Source organism: Trachymyrmex septentrionalis, unplaced genomic scaffold (assembly GCF_001594115.1).
Source record: "Trachymyrmex septentrionalis isolate Tsep2-gDNA-1 unplaced genomic scaffold, Tsep1.0 scaffold37, whole genome shotgun sequence".
In the NCBI taxonomy this organism is placed as follows: Eukaryota; Metazoa; Arthropoda; class Insecta; order Hymenoptera; family Formicidae; genus Trachymyrmex; species Trachymyrmex septentrionalis.
In genome coordinates, this window is record NW_017305536.1 from 5,753,337 (window position 1) to 5,775,093 (window position 21,757).

Here is a 21,757-nt window from a genome sequence, read left to right on the forward strand (position 1 = left end):
CTTCTAAAATTAAAAGCTAGCGATGCATCATCATAATATAAACCACAATGATTATAACAATAATAATAATAATAAGGACATAGCACTATTACACATAGGACGGATATTACGGTTTTACTCCAAAGTTTTATAGGTTTTTTCCAAATTTAATATTGATTAAACGCATACCATTTTTAACTCTCCCGTTTATACTGGGTTTTTTTTTTAGCACAAGGGAAATTTTACTCTCAAATTTTTTCGAAATAAAGAGAAGTCCGGTTTCCTCTCTTAAAATATTTTATTAAAAATTTGGTAACGTAATAGAGAGAAGGAAATGTTGACAGGTATTGTTGAATTTCTTTTGAATATTTTTTGAAAACCTAGACTTGTAAAAAGCAAATTGCAGACGAAAGGAGTTAATGTTTTAGGATAAATGATTAATTGTGATTACATTTATTGACTATAATATTTTATACACTACAATATTATTGTAATATTAATATATTAGTGATAGTTATATAAAGATGTTTTCAACTTAAAACCGTCAAGACGACTTTTGAAGTTTCTGCGTGACAGTTACGTCAAACTTATTTCAAGTTCTTGCTAATGACGCGAACGGTATTCTTTTGTGGAACTGTTTCTCTGAAAGAATAAAATCACAACAGTATCATTCTCTGCTCAACATCTCTAGTTCGATAAATAACACATTTAATATCCTTAAAGGATAACAAATCCAAAAATGTCACTTTTGAATATAAAAAAATGCAACGTTGGTTTCAAATAAGTATGACGGATCTTTCCAAAATTCCAACGACAGTTTATGACAAATAACATCTACTTTATTGTCGCATTTATGACGAATGGCGGATTACACGTATGCACGAATGAAATATCGCTTTTATCGGGCCAATCGTCGTCGTAGCTTCCCCCCCCCCTCCCATTTGGCATTTTGGGGTCACGTACTACCCTATTCGCTGGTGCGCGTTTTAGCATTTATGTTCTTGCTATATTTTACACGTATCCGGTGCTCTAATCTCTCTGCACTCTAATCTCTTTAATCTCCCTATGTGTACTCATACATTCTACTTTTGGTACATAACGATAAATTGGATTCCCAAATATGGTCCATGGGGTGTTTTTAATTCTAGGTAATCAAAACTAACACGTGATTATTCTCATGTAAAACTCACGAATTAACATACAAAAGAGAATTTTATTCTTTCTTTTTTAGAAAAAAAAAACAGAAAATAAGTTGCAAAATACGAATTATGATATTAAATTGTATGTAACATTGAATATCATAAATCGTAATTAAAATTATTCTTCCTTCCCTAATAATAATTTAATAAAACATAAAATATTTAATATGTGCGAATTTTAGCAATAAATGGCTTTTTCTTTCTCTTTCTTATTACATATTTTTATAAAGAGCATATAAAAAAATTATAGATTTATTGCAGATATACATTTTATTGCATATATTTTACACCTACTTGTCTCTCTTATTACTATTATTATTTATTATATTTTTTGTTTCTTACTTTACTTCTAATACGACTGCGTAACGATTCCTCAGATTTCTTCAATTCGTCTATCACGTACTTTGTGTCCTCGATTTCCATCCGCGAATCTTGACTATCACCATAAGTATTTACGCAGATCGTTCTCGGACGTTCGCTCCTATCGCTCATCAAACTGATCTAGAAAAGAAGGAGAGAGAGAGAGAGAGAGAGAGAGAGAGAGAGAGAGAGAGAGAGAGAGAGAGAGAGAGAGAGAGAGAGAGACGCATTGCATGCCACAAGGAAAGGCATGAAGATCATTATGTCGCAAAATTCTGTTTCATTTTAATATGCGACGTAAAGACGAAAAAGGAATTCTTACTTCTTTAGATCCATCCGAACAACAGTGTCTATGGGCGGGTCGACGAAAAGGCTTCTTAAGACGAATGCAACAAATTGCGAATGGGAAAATAAAAAAGAACATCGCGTTCAAAAAGAATTCCGCTTTCCTGCAGACATTTGTCGTACCATGTCACATTTTATGCACTGAACTATATATTTATCTTATTGTACTATTATAACTATAGTTATCCTATTGTACCTGCTGCATATTCTAACCGTTCTCTTGCGCGTATCCGGATGCACCGGTGCACCATGCTCATCCATCACCATGCATTTATATTTTAATTCTCGTTCGAAGTACTCAGACATTCCGCTAGTTTCCAACAGAGAATCCAAACCCCAACGACCTACCACCGGTATATACAAGCCGATCGACCATTTTAGAAAACCTGGGAGAAACGTGTACTTTAAAATTCGTGCCATTTTATTATAAATATTTAAAAAATAAATTAGAAAAAGACTTAAGTTCATGAGAAACATATTCTATTTATAAAATATATAATATGATAAATTAGATATTAATGAATTAAATTTGTATAATACTGAGGAAAAATAATTGTTAGGATATTATGCGTTAAATATGAATTAGGAAAATCTTGTTAGGAATTTTGTTAGGAAAAATAAAAATATAATAATGTGTCAAAAATAATTTATTACTTAGAAAAAAATTACAAATCGTAAATGGAAAATATATTTTCGAGGATCAGTAGGTAAGTTCAGAAGCTATTAAGTGAAACGACTACACGATTACTGACCCATGAAAAGCAGGAGCAGTATCGACAAGACAATGAAAAATAGGATGTCTACAGTTACTACGAAAATTTTGTGGGAGGCTGCAGGAACAGGACCGCGAAATCCAGCGGCGTGATAAAGTTCCGGTGACATCGGTTTGCAGCCAGTGCCACGCGCGTCGCCTACGCACACACATAAGCAATGCAACACGCAGGAACAATGATCCATTTTCCGTACTTTTATCCTTCTGGTAGCCACTAGTCCTCCGAGACGATTCAACAATTGCACTAGAAACCATTCAATGTTTGCTCGAATACGCACAATTTTTTATATATATTTTTTATGCTACGACAATAAATGTCTCCTTCAATATTTTAACTTTATGGAAAGTTAAATCAGTTTTTTCTGTTTTTTTGTCAGATTGAAAAAAATTGCTTCAAGTTAAATGAATATAAAATTGGATGTGCGCATTTGAAAATCAATATGTTTTGTTTAAATATTTAAACATACAGAACTTTAGAAATGATTATAGTATATCATTCTTATTAGATCATTAAATTTACCAGAACAATGAAATTCGTTTATGGGCAGCTCGCCGTAGAGATCCAAGCTTATTGATTGATCGCGTCGAGGTTGAATTAATTTCCTAGGAAACGTAGCGTTCACCCAAGACTCTGGAAGATTGTTGGAACACTTCGCGATTCTTGATTGATAGAACATCGAAGTCAGTCCCGTATTGGTTATCACTACTGTCACTACAGTGTGATTAAGTGCTCTGCTGTCCACGTGTACTTGGCTGATGCGACCTAGGGGTCTAAGATTGAAAAATTATTTAACAATCATAATTCATCAAGAGTTGTATTAGAATATCTTTAAAATTTTCGTCAAATATTAATTTGTCTTAATCCGTAAAACATCTATCTGTCTAGAAATCATCTATAGTCTGAAAAATTTGGAAAATTACAGAGTTACAAAAAAGTTTGACCACAAAGTTTTATGAATTTAATCAAATTATTATCCAAGTAGCAAACTTACATTATATTTGTTGTCATTTTGATATCAAAATAATGATAAATAATGTTAACTTAATTGCTATCTGGATAGTAACGTATATTTAAAAAAACAAATTCTGAAATGTTATTTATATCTTATTATTAAATATCAACGGACAAAATGTCCGCAAAAGATTTTCATCGGTCGATTAACTGAAAATCGCATGAGAGAATTTATCCGCAGAAATACTATCGTAAATCTAACTGACATTCCAGAGTTTTTTTTAATATGCATTACTAGTTATTTAATAAACACAAAACTTTGTAACTAAACTTTTTTGTCTATGTACAATAAAGCACTCTTATTTTATCATTAAAAAACTATCTATTCCATTTATAAAATATCGTTATACAATATTGAAAATTCTAAACATTTGTTAACATTTTAACATAGATTATCTATCGACGTTAAAGGAATTTATTGACGCATTTCTGTTCGTTATCCTCGTAAAACTTCTTTCAAAGAAGAGATCCCCAGCAACCAACTCTGAGCTATTCGGAGTAATTACAAAATCGGATTACGAAGGAATTAGCGCACGAAGTGTAAGCGAACTGGTTAGTTGGTAATCTCTAGTTAGTCGTCTATGGGTAGATAGATATCGTTCCTCTCAAGACTCAACTCACCCTTCCATGAGCGCGGCATTGTAACTCGCCTCGATTTCGATGTCGATCGCAGACACGTGCGGCGAATGGTACTCCAGAGCGAGGAACTCGTGACTTCCGCTTCCATTCGCGCTGTACTTGATGGGCTCGCTCGGCACGGATGCGAAATTGCTCAAGAAGTAGCAACCAGGTCGCCCGGCCGCGCGAGCTTCCTGTCGACATGTGACACACTAGATCGAACAGCGGCCCGACCTTCGACAGCCGGTTGGCGGAAATGTTCGCGGGTATGCTAGGTGGTTTCCGGCATATGTTCGTGACGCACAACCGTCGTCTGCTTTCGCCGATAAACCTCGCGATGACGTACAGTTTTGACACAGTTCTGGAGTTTGACAAGCTTGAAATCTAATCGATAGATCTTACCCTTTCACGATGAAAGCTATTTAATCTTTTGTTTGTGATCTTTAATATTTTGATATTAATATAATCTCGCAAATTCTTGCTAAGATTGCGAAACCTAATCGATAGATGCCTTGCCCTTTTCCAATAAAAGTAATTGCTATTTTCAATCTTTCGTTTATAATCTTCAATATCTTAATATTCACGAAAAGAACGATTTTGCTAAAATATTAAAAAATTTAAATACAGATCTGAAAATAATTTTGTTGTACTATTAAAATATATATAATTATGTAGAAAAATATGATAAGCGACGCTGCAAAAAATTTTGACATTCTAGTAACCAGTTTGAGCGTCCTACATAATTATTTTGACGGTCCAACAAAATTTTTTTTTAGATCTGTATATCCAGCTAAATTTTTAGATGCTTCAGCAAAACCGTTCTTGCCGTGTTTCGCAGATTCCTGCTAAAATTTTAGTTTTCCCATTTTAAAGACCCAATATAGCAAAGTGTCAAATTATTCATAAACTCTTTCAAGCAGAGACTGCTTAATATTGATTGAAAAAAACCTAAAGCTATATAAAAAAATCTTGGATGAATCGCAAATTTGCATGTTGTAAAACTCATGTAACGTAGAATGCGTAGTTTCACAATAGAATTCAGGAGAAAAACGTGAATTCGGAATACAATGATTCGAAACGTAACAACGGGCATTCTCAGCGACAGTCGCTGCGGACATTTATGAACGCGGGACAGATTCGATATTTCGCCCAAACGAGACGGCTCGAATTCCTCGTCTCGCGTATCACAGAGCCGACATACAAAAATCCACGTTGTCCCTCTGACCGACGACCGATTTGTATGCGACTGTCCGTTCCCGTCGCTGGGACAAATCTCCCCTCGCAACGTTTTATACGGGTATAAGTATTAAATTCGTGCGCGATAAATCATGTTACACGGCGAGCGCCGCACTTAAAGCGTCTCGCGCTCGCTCACACGAAGCTCAACGCGACGGCCGCGGATAGCTCGAGGACAGGCCATTTCCAGCGTTGTTTCATTTATTGCACCTGTCATACGTACCGCGTCGCGCCTACGGTAGGCCAGGGGCTGATTTTTCAAACAGGTTCCCCTGACACGTTCGCACCGGTCCGGTTGCCTCGCGAACGCCGCGAATCCCACACCCGCTTTGTCGCACTCGTTTCCACTCTCGTTGATGCTGCTCGCTGGTATCACGAGATATTCGCCTGACTCGCCTACGTTCAACATCAAAATATCATTTGATGAAGTGTCTCATATTGAATGTACGTAATTACTCAAGCTTCTTAACTTGACTACTTTGCAAAGTCCATTAATTAGTAACGTAACAAGATTATATAAACAATAGTTGCACAATAAGGACGATTTTGTTAAAGTATATAAAAATTTAGTTATATCCGAAAAAATAAATTTATTTAAATTATCAAAATAATTATGTAGAACGTTCAAATTAGTTGTTAGAATATTAACATTTTTGCAGCATTGTCATTAATGTTTAAGCGTGCATAATTATTTTGATAATTTAATATTATTTTGATAGTCTGACAAAATTATTCTCAGATCTGTATCTAGCGAAATTTTTTAATACTTCAGCAAAATCATTCTTTCTGTGTAAGTATTATTTTACAAATAATAAAATTTTTTAATGCTTACGGCAAATTTTATCGTATTACATTATTTATTATATTTATTATGTTATTATAATTATATATTATTAAATTTCATTAAACTGACATAATAATTTGAATTGAAATTTTCCTACACATTATAATACACGTTTTATAACTCCATATTTTTTAATATTCGATTCGCTGTTTGAAAATCTCAATTAAATTTTTTAATAAGAAAAATTAATTAAAATTCAAATTAAATTGTAACTTTACATTTTTGGCATATCTTAAATTAAATGCATTTGATCTTTTTAATTACGGAGAAAAAATGTGAAATTACTCTTTTAGATATTCAGATATATATCTATAATTATTTTTCCCTCCGTTTTGTACAATAATTTTCGAAAATACAAATTCGCGTGTGCGATTTTAAGAGGAAGGTGTTGAAACATTTCGCGTTCAATTATATCTACCTTCGGCAGGATATTCAGAGCCTTTTGATGTCACCGACGACGGTACCAAAAGACGATCGCGAACGACATCCAAATTAGGAATTTCGTCCTTCTCTCGTCCTAGCATTTTCACTTCCTTGTAGGCGAAAGCGATCGTATCTTGGCTGTCTCTATGGTGCCTGTTGAACGTGCCCAATCTGATGGCATAAACGACCTGTCTAGCGTGAAGTTTATCGGGTCGTTTCGAACATACCCGAGTGTGCATTTAAATTCTCTCTCTCTCTCCCCCCCGCCTCCCTTCTTTCCCCTCTTTCTCTCCCTCCCTCCCCCCTCTCTCTCCTCTCTCTCTCTCTCTCACCTGACTACGGAATCCCCGGTGAGATCTTTCCAGTAAGTCGATCCGTTCGCTAAAACGCGTTTTTCGTAAACCTGAAGATACACCGCATGATCGACAATGGGATCCTCCAACTGATACACGGAATACCTAAAGAATTTTTCTGATGTTTATTTCCATAAAATTTTGACAGTTTTAAGATTTATAAAATGACAGAAAGTTATGATAGTCGATTTAACACGGGATAAGGTGGCACAATTTTGAACATGATATAATTCTGAACGAAGTAAGATTTGAATTTAATTTTTGAAATTCAAGTTTAATCTTTTCCTGTGTTTGGTACTCTTTAGTATTTTCCACACAATGAGAGTTACCAAACTTGAACCTTGAAAATTGAATTCAAATTTTATTTTGTTCAAAATTGTATTATACCATGTTCAAAATTGCACCTTAGTCTACAGAGCAGAGTTTTCTGAACTTTTATGAATCGCGATCCACTTTTTAGAATAGCAAATTCCACGACTCACCTAGCTAGGTGAATATGGAAAAATGGAGGAGATTGGAAATTGATTATTTATTTACACTTAATTTTGCTCCTCTCCTTTTTTATTAAATACATTTTTATTAATATATTTTTCAGATATATGAGACGTACGTGAAAAATGCGCTTGTTTCCTATATTTATGTATTAATAACAGCCTTAATTCGAGTTCGACATTGATACGAGTAATTTTCAAGCACAATGAGTTTAATAATTATAATTTACTTCGCAATTTGATTTTAATTCCTATCATCGCTAAAAAGTCAATTTCACACATATACGAAGTCGTAAAAGAGCAGCACTCTTAATATAATGAAATGTACTTTAACGTTCTAAAATTTTTCGCGACTCACTAAAACTCGGCTTGCGACCCACATTTTGGGAATCCTTGCTATAGAGACTTTTGAAATATATGTGACGGACACTATAAAATGTCTTCGTAGCGATTATCTGTTAATTAATTTACGTCATGTCAACTACAGAAACCATCAGAAGCGCGAAACAAAGCACTCATCTTTGTTTTTGTTGCGTCTGTACTCTGCAATTGTTGCCGCGCGTAACATTGTGTGTAAAAATGAAAATAAGTGATCGAGAGCCATTGGCCGTCATTTTAATGTTTTAATAAACCATTGGTTCATATCGCTATTATATGCATGACTGCCTCGTAATGTTTTTAATAAACTTTATTGACAGGTAAAGCTGTATACTCATTGCAACAAATGAAGTAAAAGTTTTTTATTTTTTATTAAATAACGGTATTGTTTCCAGTCAGTAAATTTACAAAAATTACGAGTATACCGCTACGAGACTTACATTTTTATATTTTGTATTTACGATTTATGTATGAAAAATCACACCTTCTCTATTTTTTCTCTCCTCTGACCTTTATCTCAATTTATTGTTACTATTAACATTTATCTCTTTCTCATACTTTCGAATGTTATCACATTTTCTTTATATTTTCCGTTATAATCGCAGTAACTTTATCGCGTTCGGGATTGATAAGCGTCGAGAAAAAGTTTGCATTCGGTTACATTCTTTTTCTCAATGAAACCAACGTTATATGCGTTATGAATCACAGCCCACGATCCCTTTAAATCCCCATAGGCGACCTACCATAAATCACTAAAGCGCAAACAATGCGCGGATTCGAGATATTTGGCCGCATCGATATTCGGTGGGTGTCGACGATCCGTGCAGTCTTGACCACCGCGGATTTGCGCCGTGCTGGGATCGGCTTCCGATCCATCGACCGTCCGACTTCCGTCGCGTCCGCGCCGTCGTCTCACGTTGCTTCCCGCGGACTTCCGAAAGTTCTCAGCGTTTCTTTTCTCCGTGGCGACGTAGCGTCTCGAAAATCTTGCCGTGGCATCATCGGCGTCATACTCCGGCTTAAGAGACATCATTAATAAGTGTCTTCTGAAACGCCGCTGGTTTTCAGTCTCCGAAATAACTTTCGTCCGCTGACTGCCTTTCTTCCTCTTCTTTTTCCTCCGCTGCTTTGTCTTCCTCCTTGTCGGACTTGAAGCTTCCTGGCGGTTCCTAAGTACGTGATTACCTTCCCAGAAATCATGACGCTCGCTGACATCTCGTTTCTTGTTTGGAACGCTACGAGATAATGTGAGATTACGGGATCCGTCATCTCGTGTGGAAAGATAATAAAGCTAATTACTCAAAGTTCTTGGACGATGTTAAATTTTTCTTCTATAAACTGAATGTCTTCTTCAAAATAATTTACTTACACTGAGAAAAAAATTGTTAACTTGCCTAAATGTGATTAGTTCATAGTGATTATTTAGTTCAAGTATTTATATATAATATTTAGATTAACCAAATCTTGTAAAACATGTTATTTGTTTGAATTAACAAATATTGCTTAACACCTTGTGACCATCGCATTTAATTGAATCAATTAATATTTTTTTAAAACAGGAATTTTTTTTTCTCAGTGTAGAAATTTTCACAATAAAACTTTTAATAAAATAGTGAAAAATAGATATACACAGGATAGTCACAAAAATTAGAAATCAGGAAAATTAACCAGGGAAATTAAAAAAGTTCAGAGAAATCGGAGAAAAGGTTTTATAAAATTTTCTAAAAAATCACAAATCTTTGTCTTAAAGAAGTTTAACTTAAATCATATTTACTTAGTTTTGGAATACTATCAACTTAACAATTAAATGCAAGCAATATCATTCAAATTAATAGTAATGTACATTGCTATGTTAAATTGCTCTCTCATCAAAATATTTCGCGATTCCCAAATCAAAACGGAAATACAAAAAAATTTTTAAATATTATTGAAAATATCAGGAAGAATTATGAAATTTTGTTTGGAAATAAGTGAAAAGTTAGTGGAAGTTTAGGATTAGGAATTTGTGATAACCCTGTGATAAATAATGCAAATCCCCTCCCTAGTTAAATCAAATATTTTATATTAAATTTTTTTAAATTAATCTCATTAATTCTTTGTGACAGACCTTATATGTTTATGCACGATTTCTTCGTCAGTTCTAAAAATGCCAATATTATTGTTCGTTAATGAAGAAGTTGACGAATATCGAATAGAGGTATCTTCTCTTTTTAACGAACTTAATCCTCCGTCGACAGTGGATAAAGCATCATTGGTCGAAAGTTTTGCCAGAGGGCCATTTCCGACGACGTTCCCTTCGATCTTAAACGAATCACTTCTACCGCTAACGAGATTTGGGTCAGGAGGGCGGTTAATCTTGCCGCGGACGCGCCGAAATACGACTTTTCCCGGCGTTGCAGTTCCGCCCGGTACTTTGCGCGATTCTCGCAGTTTCTTATCGATCGACAGTCGCCGCGTGGCTGCCCGATGTTCCCCGATCCAATCTCTCGGAGGACCTTCTCTCATGGAACGGTTAAGCAATTTCATTCTCGTTTCGGCGCACCGATCTGATATCCCCGCCTGCCTGGTCCTCTTCGACTTCGAATACTCGAGCCTGTTTTCTCTCATGGCACCGATTCTATCTAATAAAGTATTTCGCGAGACATCGATATCACGCGGAAGTGTCAGCCTGACGGTGTCATTTGCGGTACCCGTCGATTCCGACCGCCGAAACCCGGTATTCTTACTCCTTGCCAAATATTTCTTCTGGAAAGATTGGATTTTATCCTCGGAATTTGTCACGGAAGCAACCCCTTGTTTACCAAAGTGAAGTCGATCGACGGAACTACGAATTTGGTCCCGTGGCCACGAAGACGAACGATTCGTTTGGCTGCCGTCCAATCGAGATTTATTTCCTTCCAACTCGTCCTTTGAACCTTTAAAGGAAACGTTTGAATTTTGTTTTACACCCGTTAGGTCAACTTTGGTATTTTTCCGAGAGGCATCTTTGCGAAGAGACTTTCGTCCGAGCTCGTAAAATAGAAAGGGCTTGAACGTCACAGAAGAAATCGTGCTCGATAAAGTGGAGGTGTATACTTCCTTTCTCGTGGAAGTCTCAAAGAGCGTGAATAGCTCTTCGTCCTTGAACATTTTATCGGAAGAGGTTGGCAAGGTGGATGCTGCCGGATGAGAAGGTGCTTCAGTAAAGGACTCAAAAGTACTGTCACCCAAAGGCGATGATTCCTCGCGTGTCCTTTCCGTAATTGTCGATCGCCACTCAGTGGTCAGAAGATCCTGTCTCGTTCTTCCTGATTTCATTACCGTTCTATCAGTAGCACTTTTCTGCCGTTCCACATAACTTGGGGCATTAATAATATTCTTCACGTGAATCACCGTCTCGCCGATCTGAGTTCTACATCATTGGAAAAGTGTTAAATTTAACACATTTTCCAAATGGTCCAAATCAAATTTATGTGTTAATTTGACACAAGTTGAATATGTTGAAAAGTAACACAAATATTATTTAAGAAGATTAAACATAAAAAAAGATAATACTGACACAGTTTGTGTCACAAACCGTGGAAGCATAATTTCTTCAGTAAAATATTAATATTTATTAAATTAACATATTTTCATTTATCTTAAAATATATTATTTTTATATTATTTGTTTTCTTACTCATAAATTGTGTTATTTTGACTAACTAAGAAATGTTGAATATAAAGTTCAACACAAACTATTTAAATAACATAATCATATTATGTTAAATTAACACTCGAATATGTTAAAAAATTCAACACAAAAGTTTAGCAAGAACTTGAGTGAACCGTTTCCAAAACAAATACGTAATGTTTTTTACTGTATAGGACAAGGCGGCTCTTCATCCTCCGTGATGACTCTCAGCAGTTTCAGCATGAATCTTACGATGGCCATCATGTTTCTCACGCGAATTGCATTAATCGATTTATCATCGCATTTATTAGATTCAGACGGTGTCATGGTAGAACAGGTTTCATTCGTGCATTTAACTGCAGCTTCAAGAATACCGTTCTGCAATTGCGTTGACGGAGAGGACTTCATGGTTACCGCATTCTGGTCGTTTACAGTCGTTTCGTAGAGTTTGGGCGGAAAAGTTTCAGTGTGATCATCATCTCGATAATTACTCGAAGTTTGCAACTCGCGCGAAATCGTCTCTGTAATTTCAAGTTTCCGAACGGTTGCGGGCATCTTGTAACAACCGCCGAAACTAGCGTTCCACAAGTCCGAGCAGGGACAACACACCGTCTTGGTTTTCCCATCATTTGCTAAATCGACGTTCGGCTTTTCGATACCGATATGCACCAACGGTACGACGTGCGGAGTAACGTTTGGATCAGTAGGGTTGGATCGGTTCGTTTCGATCGTAGGAACGTCGATTCGATGTCGAGGTTCTTTACTATCCTGATCTTTTAAACTATCGTTGTTGACCAAGACAGATCCCAAAATATCCGGGAAATACACCGGATTCGCGGATGAACGAGAATCCAATTTGTCGGTTGCCCCGCCAGTTCGCCCGGAAATCACCCTTCCGTTCGTTCTGTCCACTTTCCCGTTCGATTTGTAGTAATTCGTTAGAAAAACCTGCTTGGGCGATCTCGAGTTTGCGTTATGCTTATCCAATCGCTTCTCGACGCGGGAGGGATTTTTTTTTGCCAACTTTCCTTCATCCTTACTTCTTTCCATCAGATCGAAAAACTTCTCGGGAGACTTTATCGGAACTTGATTCACATTCGTCTTTCCAACTTCCTGACTTTCGTCCGTTATCGTATTTAGTGAATCACTCGCTTCGTCATTTGCACTTTCGCTTATAGACAACAGATCAAACGTTTGAGATTCCACATTTGAATCATTCAGAAGATTAATGACGGTAGTTTCAATCGCCCTGATAGTGTCCGACAATCCTGTAGAAACTGAGGCCTGTGTAGCTGAAAATCCGTCGGGAATGGCATCAAAGCTTATCAACATCGGCGTTTGATTGAAACCGCCATGTATCTGAATCTTCCCAATTAACGAAATTTTGATTCCTTCGTTTTGTGACACTGCCGAGTCTTGTAATAAATCGTTCGATATTTTTCCAGCATTCGATAGATTGTGATTATTTACAGTAGGGGAGTTTATAATTTCTCTTGTATTAAATATTGGCTGGGTTCCGTAAAAAGATTCATCTCGTAAATAATTTTTGTTAATATTCTTAGGGAACGAAAAAGGCTCCTCGTTAATCTCTTCGTAAGAGCGAGAGTTTCTTAAAATATTTTTAGAATTATCAAAACTTTTTTCTTGTACTGAGTTATTATTATTCGTAGTTCTTTGGATAATAGATTTTTCTTCTGCTTCGAGAGGAACTTCTAGCATTTGATCGTCGTTAAAGTTCGCAGGATCAGACGATTCGGGAACAACTTTGATATCACGCGATTTTTTTGTATTCTTATTCTCAACTTTCTTTTTGTTATTCCTGTAATTACTATAATTAATAACAATATTAATTAATGACTTTATGTATAGACCATTATATTATATATTAATTATATATTAATAATACATATTTATATTATTTTTGTATTGAATCTTTATATTACTTAAAATAAAAATTATTGCAACAAACGTAACGAAGTAGTGCACTGAAAAATCAGTATTTGATCAAGTTGTGTTTGATTTGTTCTATATCTATTAAAAATTTCACTCCATTTGCAGTCAACTGATTTGACTCATATTTTGCCTTGGTGATGTTAGGTCCTGGAGTATCTATTGCCGACAACAGAATTTAAAAAGTTAAGTCATTTTTGAAAAATTTTACAGACAATCGGACGGCTAGATGAACTGTGAAATTATAAAATAGCTTGCTACGCTGCACTGCTTATTAATAATTATCACGAATTTTTTTAATAATGAAATGAGTTTTCCTCAATTTTCTACGTTGCTTCTCCATGTTCTCGTCAAATAATTTTAATATTACTATAAAGCATTAATAATCAGTAGTATTATCAAATGTATGAATATCAATGTAATCAACTTTCGAAAATACGAAGTGATAAAAAATTATACACAGATAACTCGTTTCCATACAAATGAAAAAAGGATATTAATTAATATCCTTACAAATAAAAATAGGATATTAATTAATCTATACGTGTACACTGAAATAAATACTAACTTTTAATAAATATTTATTTGAATAATTCTGAATAAATATTTATTACATATGTAAACATATTTATATTTATTTGATACAAAAACCAGTAATTTGTCTTGACTATTTTTTTATTGAGTAAATATTTATTTATCGTAAGTAAATGCTTACTTAGTATACTATTCAAAGAAGTATGTATTAAGATTTAGTAATTTTTTCTTTAATATAGAGTACTACATAGTACGAATTTGTGTATCAATTAGAATCTCGACTGTATCAAAATTAATATCTAGTATTAATAACCTTGAAATTGCCTCTTCGCTATTCGCCTGCATATCATTAGAAAGCATCGCTACATCATAGGCAGCAACTGTTCTTTCCTCCTGCATCATAGGTCGTGTAACATCGGCATTCCTGTATGCCAATCGATCCGTCTTGGCCACCAATTTCCGCGGATCTCGGTTCTCGCCTCGGTCAGGCGGATTTTCCAGATACAATAAATCATCCCTCCTGGCAATAGCTTCATTATCGCTCGAGTCATTCTCTCGATCTGTTTCGCTTTCATCGTTCGCGTAATATTCATCGTTGACATCGTCGATATTCTCGATGTAGTCAGATCCTCTATTCGACAACAGTCGTCTACCTGATCGATGCCAATCCAATCGACCGGCACGTTTCTCACTTTCCACGAGACTCTTCTCGGTGTTTGCCTTATCCGATACCGACGATGACTTCCCTTTGATCTTATTGATTATTTTACGGACAATGTCATGCACTTTGCGTCGAGGACGTCGAAGGTATTGTTCCCCGGCGGAAACGCGACTTACTCGGGAATCTGCAAGATTTTCATTAATCTTCCTCGTGTCCTCATGTCCCCGTTGTCGTGCGAGACCGTTGGAGAACAGCGGCGAGATCTTTTTATCGACACTTTTAGCCGCGACGTCGAGCTCGCGCGACTCGCCCTTATCGTTCGGTATCATCAATTTCACACCGCGAATGACAGTATCCGTTTCACGGATACTTTTGTCCTGGTATCCGAGACTTCTTACGCAAGTCGGTAATATCCCACCCGCGGATGATTTTTCCTGTGGCTCTGCGCCGCGATCCGACAAATCGTTTGCGCTCACACGAGAGGTTCTTGCGTTCTCCGACACGTTCACCGCGATTTTTCGCACCACCGCGATTCTGTCGATCTCGGCCTCCATTCCCTCACCGAATGCCTTTTCCGATCTCCGATCCATTTCCAATTTTTCGCGCACCGATCCGGAAAGGTCCGTTCGTAACGGTGGAATTTTTGTCGGACCTGCAGGCGAAGTACCGAGCGACGCCGATGTAATTTCACAATTTCGCGAATAAATGTCTTTGTCCAATTTACGAACTGTGTCGTTTTTTAGCTTTATAACGGTGAAGTTCTTCAGATTATCTCGCTTATCCCGTTTCTTCTCTTGCACATGCGAATCGAGATTATCTTGAACGGTACGAAACCTAACATTACGTCCTACAATATCTTGAAGAGCAGCATTGAGCTTTTGTGTCTCATCTTGATTTTCGCAACTGCGTCGAGAGAATCCTCGGCTCGCAGGATAATCCAATTCGCCGGCTAATCTTTTTTCAATTCTAGAACGTAATTCAGTCAGCTCTGTTATATTCGGAGACTTTCCGTTTTTATTCAAACCCGTTCTTCCATTTCGATGAGCCTCTTCATCTTCGCTGTCGTAGTCGTAGAAGATCAAGGAATCGCGATTGCCTGCCGCGCGGTTAAAGTCCGATCTCTTGCCTCTCGTCTGTGCGACATCGGAAGAAACTGTCGTTGATGAAGTCCATCCTGAGGAAGTGTTCTGAAAATAATCTACCGACTTGTAGCGGTGCTTCCTTCCTCCTTTAATCTTCTGAATAGGTTCAGATCGATTCGCTGCGATTATCTGCTGCATTTCTGTAGTGCGATACCAAGGGTGCTCCTCTTTTTCCGCATCCATCATTTTCAAGCTTGTAACGTAATTGGTAATTTCCTGTCGTCGTTTTCCGTTTTTCTCAGTTTTGTTCGACGGTCTTCGTGTTTTTGTTTTGAACGAAGTACTCACGCTAGGCCTTCCAGGTTGAAATTTCGGTTTAGGGACAGTCATTTCGTGAGTGATTGTTGTTGCTTCCGTTTCCTCCATGAAGGTAGTCTCATCCAGAGAGATCTCAACATGTATCTCTTCCAAAAATGGTATCGTTCTCAGCGGACGGATCGAAGGTCGGAAAGCTACGTCCGTGATCTTGGTGGTGGTCACCAAGGTTGTCGTGAACTGAGCGACGGTCGTCTCTTCTTCAAGCGGCAAGGTTTTCGCTTCCGTGATTTCGTCGAAGGTCCGCATGCTCGGCATGATGGGCGTGTATACCGCGTATTGTCTCACGATTCGATCCACTAGCTTGGCAATTTCCTCTTTCTCTCGGGATCTTTCTAGGAAACTCTCCGAATTTTCCAGAAGCGGCTCTTTGGTATAATAAAAATCTGTTTCTTTCCTGCTCAACGAAATTTCTTCAGGTTCGGTAACCGACGCGCTATCGCGTGATGAAAGCATCGGGTCGATCGGCGAGCCTTCAGGCTTCATGGAATTGCCAGCAATTATCCGCGGAGGGTTGTTATTAAGTTCGAAGAATCTCACGTTATTCGTTTCAACTCGCTCGCCCTCGCTTCGAGTGTTCAGTGCTTCAGGAGACATCGTTTCCGTGGAACTATTCTCCCAACTGCTAGATAATGTTCTAAGTGGATCACCAGTGACCTCGAAATAGTCATTGACATTTTTGTTCCATGAAGTATCCGACAAAAGTTTCTGAGTGAAAACTTCCGTCTGCCTCGTTGCGAATTCGGTTGCATAAATTGAATTTTTTGATTCATTAAAATTAACTTCTCTTGAGACATTAAACTTTCTTGTAATCGGTGATGGCAGAAAAGGACCGATGACGAGTTTGAGAAAGACAGATCCTTTATAGTCAGTAGAATCTTTTTGCTTAATTAATGATGTAATCGTAACTTCATTGCTTGTTATCGTAGATTCCGTGAATGAATTTTCATTCACAGTTGATCCCTGATATTTATCAATTAATTCTGCGGGTTTATCGCTGTGAATCATAAACGGCTTGTCCGATCTGCCATTTCCTCGCGAAAGCGAATTGTGTTCTAGTTCATCCTGAATTTTAGGGATATCAGCTTTTGCGATTTCGCTCTTTCTAACTACTTTGAAATTCTTCGGAGTTTCTTGAATAATTTTTGTAGAGTCTTCCTCTTTTGTAGAATCTTCCTTCAGGACGTTGCTTATTCGCATGAACTTGTCCTCGATCCGCTTATCAACACTGTCCTTTTCGCCGTCTTTATTGTTGAAGTAGAAGGGATAATCGTTCGCTTCGAATTGGACTTTCCTATGAGAATGACCGGATTTGAAAATCATTTGTTTCTTCGGACTTTTACTACCTCCAGTATTTGGTATTTGCTTAGAGTAAGTCTCAGGTCGAGTATAATCAATAAAACCTTGTGTTTTGTAGCGCGAGGCTTTATCTGTCAGACTGTTGCTCCGATTGTGAGCGTCTACTATATTAAAAACTTTCTTTCCGGTTTGAAGATGTCTTCGAAAACGTCTATCGCGCTTCGAAAATTTGTTCCACAAACTGTCGCGTTTAAAGTCCGGCAACGCGTGCTTCCGCATCAGTCCACGGTCCGACTTCCCGAAGCGCTTCAACTTCTCTCCGTGAAACTTCTCGGCGCCCTTCCGCAACTTCCGGCGGGTCTTCCAGAATTTGTAACTGTTTTTCAAGTTCACGTCTTTCGGCGCTCGCTCGGGCGAGTTATACATTTTGTACGATTCTCGGTCTTTGTATAAATTCTCGAAGGGAAATCTTTGTATCTCGTTGGCTGGTAACGAACCGCGAGTTTCTGATTCCAGGATTTTCGTCAATGATTTATCTGCGGAACGAGCGGCGACGGTGGATACGGATAATTCCTCCAGCCGCGAGATTTTATTGGAAGAGGAGAGATTTTGTAATCTTGTAAAAGCAGGAGCGGTCGAGATTCGCATCGATACATTAGCATTTTCCGTTTTTCTCTCCTTGCTGCTTGCATTACCTCTTCGAATCGCGGCTGCACTTAAGTTCTTTCTCACGATCGAAGCGTTTCTCAACGCGTTAACGTTATCCGAGATATTCTCCGACGCTCTAAATTCACATTGTCTCTCTTCACCTTCCGTCGACGAGCGCGTTTCCGATATCATAATTTTCGATAATAGCGCGAATATGTTCTCCTCGAAACTATTCGATTCTATCGTTGATAACGCGATACCATAATTAATATTCTCATCGTTTTTCAACGAAATCCCAGGCCGAATAAAAAATTCGGTGGTCGCGGAAATACTTCCGTTATCAAGCAGCGTATTATCACCGTTGGAGAACGCATTCTTCTCCGACGTTCGTCTCGAAAATTGACTCTCTTCCGGAATTCGTGACGAGTGTATTGCTAAGGACGTCGGTGTGTAATCGAAGGTATTTTCTGGGTGAGCTGCACCACGAAATCGATCTCTTGCCATTTCCTCGTGAATTCCACTTTCTGAAAAATTCACCGACCTGTCGCACTTCTCCAGCTTGAGAAACTCCCGATTATCCTCTTTGCTGCCCATTTTCACAAAAGCCTGTTCACCTTCCAATCTCGTTAGTTTCGCTGAAGGATCATCCACAGCTGATCCTTGAATCAAAGCTCGACTGTCGCTCTGATGATCAAGGAATTGCGAACTAAATTGCGGAGATTTTAATTTGTTAGACCCACGATCGACTATATTCGTGAATGTTGTAATTGTATTTTGAAAATTATCTGTAACTGATCCATAAAGCGAAGATTGGCCGTCGCTGGTCTGCCGATCGAGGGTCTGTTGATCCAATTTTCGAAATCTATCCTTCAAATCGCCAAGACTTCCAGCTGATAAATCGTTTTTGTCCAATAAATCCTTATCGCTTTCGTGTTTTATGGCTTGTTTCATGGCTCTTTCCTTCATGGCTTGCTCGTAAACGGCATCGATATAAGCCTCAATCTTGCCTTTGCTCGGCGATGGATTGGAGAACACGTTCGTCAGGACGGACGGTAGGGTTTCCGCGCGATTCGCGTTCTCCCTGGGAAATCCTTCAAGTGGTCGAGTGCTCTGTCGGACCGAATTGTTTTTAAGCTGTTCTTTTTCTTGTTGTTTCCGAAGAGGAGACGCTTGCTCGCCAAGTGGGCCATTAACGGCGGAAGTATTGCGGCTCGTTACTCGTCCTAGCGCATCGTTGTTCTCGACTTGGCGGTTGTGCTCCTCGTTCCTGCTCCTCGTTTCGACCTGGCGCTGTGCCTCCAAATTGTCAAATAAATTCGCGCTCGACACGGACCTGTTGCGAGCTCTGTTTGCGCCATCGTCCCGCTGGTAATAGTTTGACTTGGCGGCGACCGAGCGGAAACTTTCGGCACGCTGCGCGTCCTCACAAGAACAGCAGAAACCCTGAAAGCGATCCGTTGTCTTGTTGCGCACGGCTCTTACTGCAGGGACATAACTTGCCTAAAGTTTAATTAAATAGCTCGCCATTGTCGGGGAAGTTTGAATAGACTGTCGTGTAAACGATGGCATCTCAAAATTATTTTTGTCCTTTAAGGCAGTTTAATTCGATCGTTATAATAATTAGAAAATATTTACTAGTAACAATAGCTTCATTGAGTGTAACACACGAGATCAGTGAAATGCAAATATTAATTAGTAATGCATAACATAGAAACAATAGATAACAATTTGAATACTAAATTGATATATATTATCATAATGTATAGAAAAAGATAGTATTATGGTCATTTACATTTTATACAATAACTTTGTTAATAATCAATATTTACATTTAAAACTTAATGATTATGGCTGCATTCTGTTATTTACTGAAAATCTATAGTATTACGTTACTATAGATACTATAGATTTTCAGTATTCGCAGTGAATAATAGAACGCAGCCTACATTCGTCAAAATGTTGTTCCATCGATAGACTCAAAGTTACAAAATATAATATATAATAATTACTTAGGACATTATTCATATGAATGTGTCAATATTGCATAATGAATCGAAAAGAAACAAATGTGGTAATGTGATTTCTCACAAAAATAGATTTTAAAAATTGGTTTTATTTCAAAAAAACAGTAAAAATTAATTATAAAATTGCATATTTATAAAAAGGTAAAATATTGAAGAATACATGCAAATGTACATACACAAATGTATGTACACAATCCTTCCATATATAGAACTTATTACTAAAATTCTATAAATTTATACCATTACAATTTGCTGTTTAATGACGGAAATATTAGGAAGGACACACTATTATACCTACTATGACCATAATATCAACTTCTTCTTTAATGAAGCTTTGTTCGACATACCTCTAAACCAAATATTTTTAAAAAAATTAATATTTTATTAAAATTGACGTAATTGTTTTTTTCATCTTTACTGATAGTTTGTTTCTTGTTTAATTTATTTGTTTTGGATAAAGATATCCTTCTTTAATTGTACTTTTAAATTTTTTCTACATAATCTGTCATCCATCTATTATTTTTATTGAAAAAAAATAAAACTTTTATACAATAAATAAATCCTAATTATATAATTTTAAATTCAACAAAATTATTTTTTTATTTAAATAATATTGATAAATGCTTTTTATAGATATTTTGTGTAAATATATTTGTTTTTCTATGTTACTCTTACTTGACTAAATGGTATTGGTTCTTCATTAACTAATATTTGACCGCAAGTTGGATTGTCTAGACCATCGTTACATCCAGTAAAGTTTGCTCGATGATTATTAATAACTTCTTCTTTTGCCTCTGCGTTGACAACCTTATTCCAAAGCAATCAACATGTAGGGAAAAAATTCTTTTTCTGGCTGCATCGGTTTGGACGTTCACTCTGTAAACTTTAGTCTATCTTTCTTCAGTATGTAATAAGCGATAAAGAAGTTCACAGTACATGAACGTCCAAACCGAACACAATTTCTATTATACAAGTACACAGGTAATTAAAAAAACGCGAATTTATCATTGGTTAATACATATTTCTGTATCAAACGTAGATAATCTAGATTACATTAATGGAAACTATTTTGTCGACTTCAATCAACAAAACGTTGTCAAACTTAATTGATAATTTATTCGGACAATTTTTATAGAAAAATAGTTTCGTCCAGTATTATTACATTATTAACACTAAAATCCCGTTTTATTATTTTTTTTTACAAATTTGCAATTTTAAAAATTTGCTACAAAAGCGGTGGTATTATCAATTAAGGACTGTCATATAAATATCAAACTGATATAAATTAATTAATACACACTTACGCCTTGAAATTTTAGTCCATACAAATGTAATAGAGATTCTTGACGGATTTTTATAACGTACGGATTACGCAATCGAACTTTACGCATTTTTACCGGATCCAATACATGATCCACCAACATAAATTCTTCCCGCGTATTTGTCTAATAGAATATGTTATTTTAATAATTATTTATGATAAAGACCACAACTTAAAACAAATTCTAAAATAAAATTACAAT

At 36.7% G+C, this 21,757-nt stretch overlaps 1 protein-coding gene across 1 annotated transcript in view; it reads right to left on the bottom strand.

The window, feature by feature from the left end:
- Window positions 1–513: 513 nt before the first annotated feature.
- The window catches only part of LOC108750405, a 21,994-nt gene continuing 750 nt past the window's right edge, over window positions 514–21,757 (bottom strand). The window contains exons 2-17 of the mRNA XM_018489820.1: window positions 21,539–21,679; window positions 20,910–21,041; window positions 14,459–19,653; window positions 11,849–13,489; window positions 10,118–11,401; window positions 8,754–9,245; window positions 7,121–7,246; window positions 6,784–6,959; window positions 5,745–5,917; window positions 4,289–4,479; window positions 3,176–3,426; window positions 2,636–2,899; window positions 2,080–2,269; window positions 1,861–1,987; window positions 1,521–1,679; window positions 514–621 (exon numbers count right to left, since the gene is read on the bottom strand). Of these exons, the coding sequence (XP_018345322.1) occupies window positions 583–621; window positions 1,521–1,679; window positions 1,861–1,987; window positions 2,080–2,269; window positions 2,636–2,899; window positions 3,176–3,426; window positions 4,289–4,479; window positions 5,745–5,917; window positions 6,784–6,959; window positions 7,121–7,246; window positions 8,754–9,245; window positions 10,118–11,401; window positions 11,849–13,489; window positions 14,459–19,653; window positions 20,910–21,041; window positions 21,539–21,679 (10,581 nt within the window). The 3' untranslated portion in view covers window positions 514–582. The remainder of the gene's footprint in view (window positions 622–1,520; window positions 1,680–1,860; window positions 1,988–2,079; window positions 2,270–2,635; window positions 2,900–3,175; window positions 3,427–4,288; window positions 4,480–5,744; window positions 5,918–6,783; window positions 6,960–7,120; window positions 7,247–8,753; window positions 9,246–10,117; window positions 11,402–11,848; window positions 13,490–14,458; window positions 19,654–20,909; window positions 21,042–21,538; window positions 21,680–21,757) is intronic.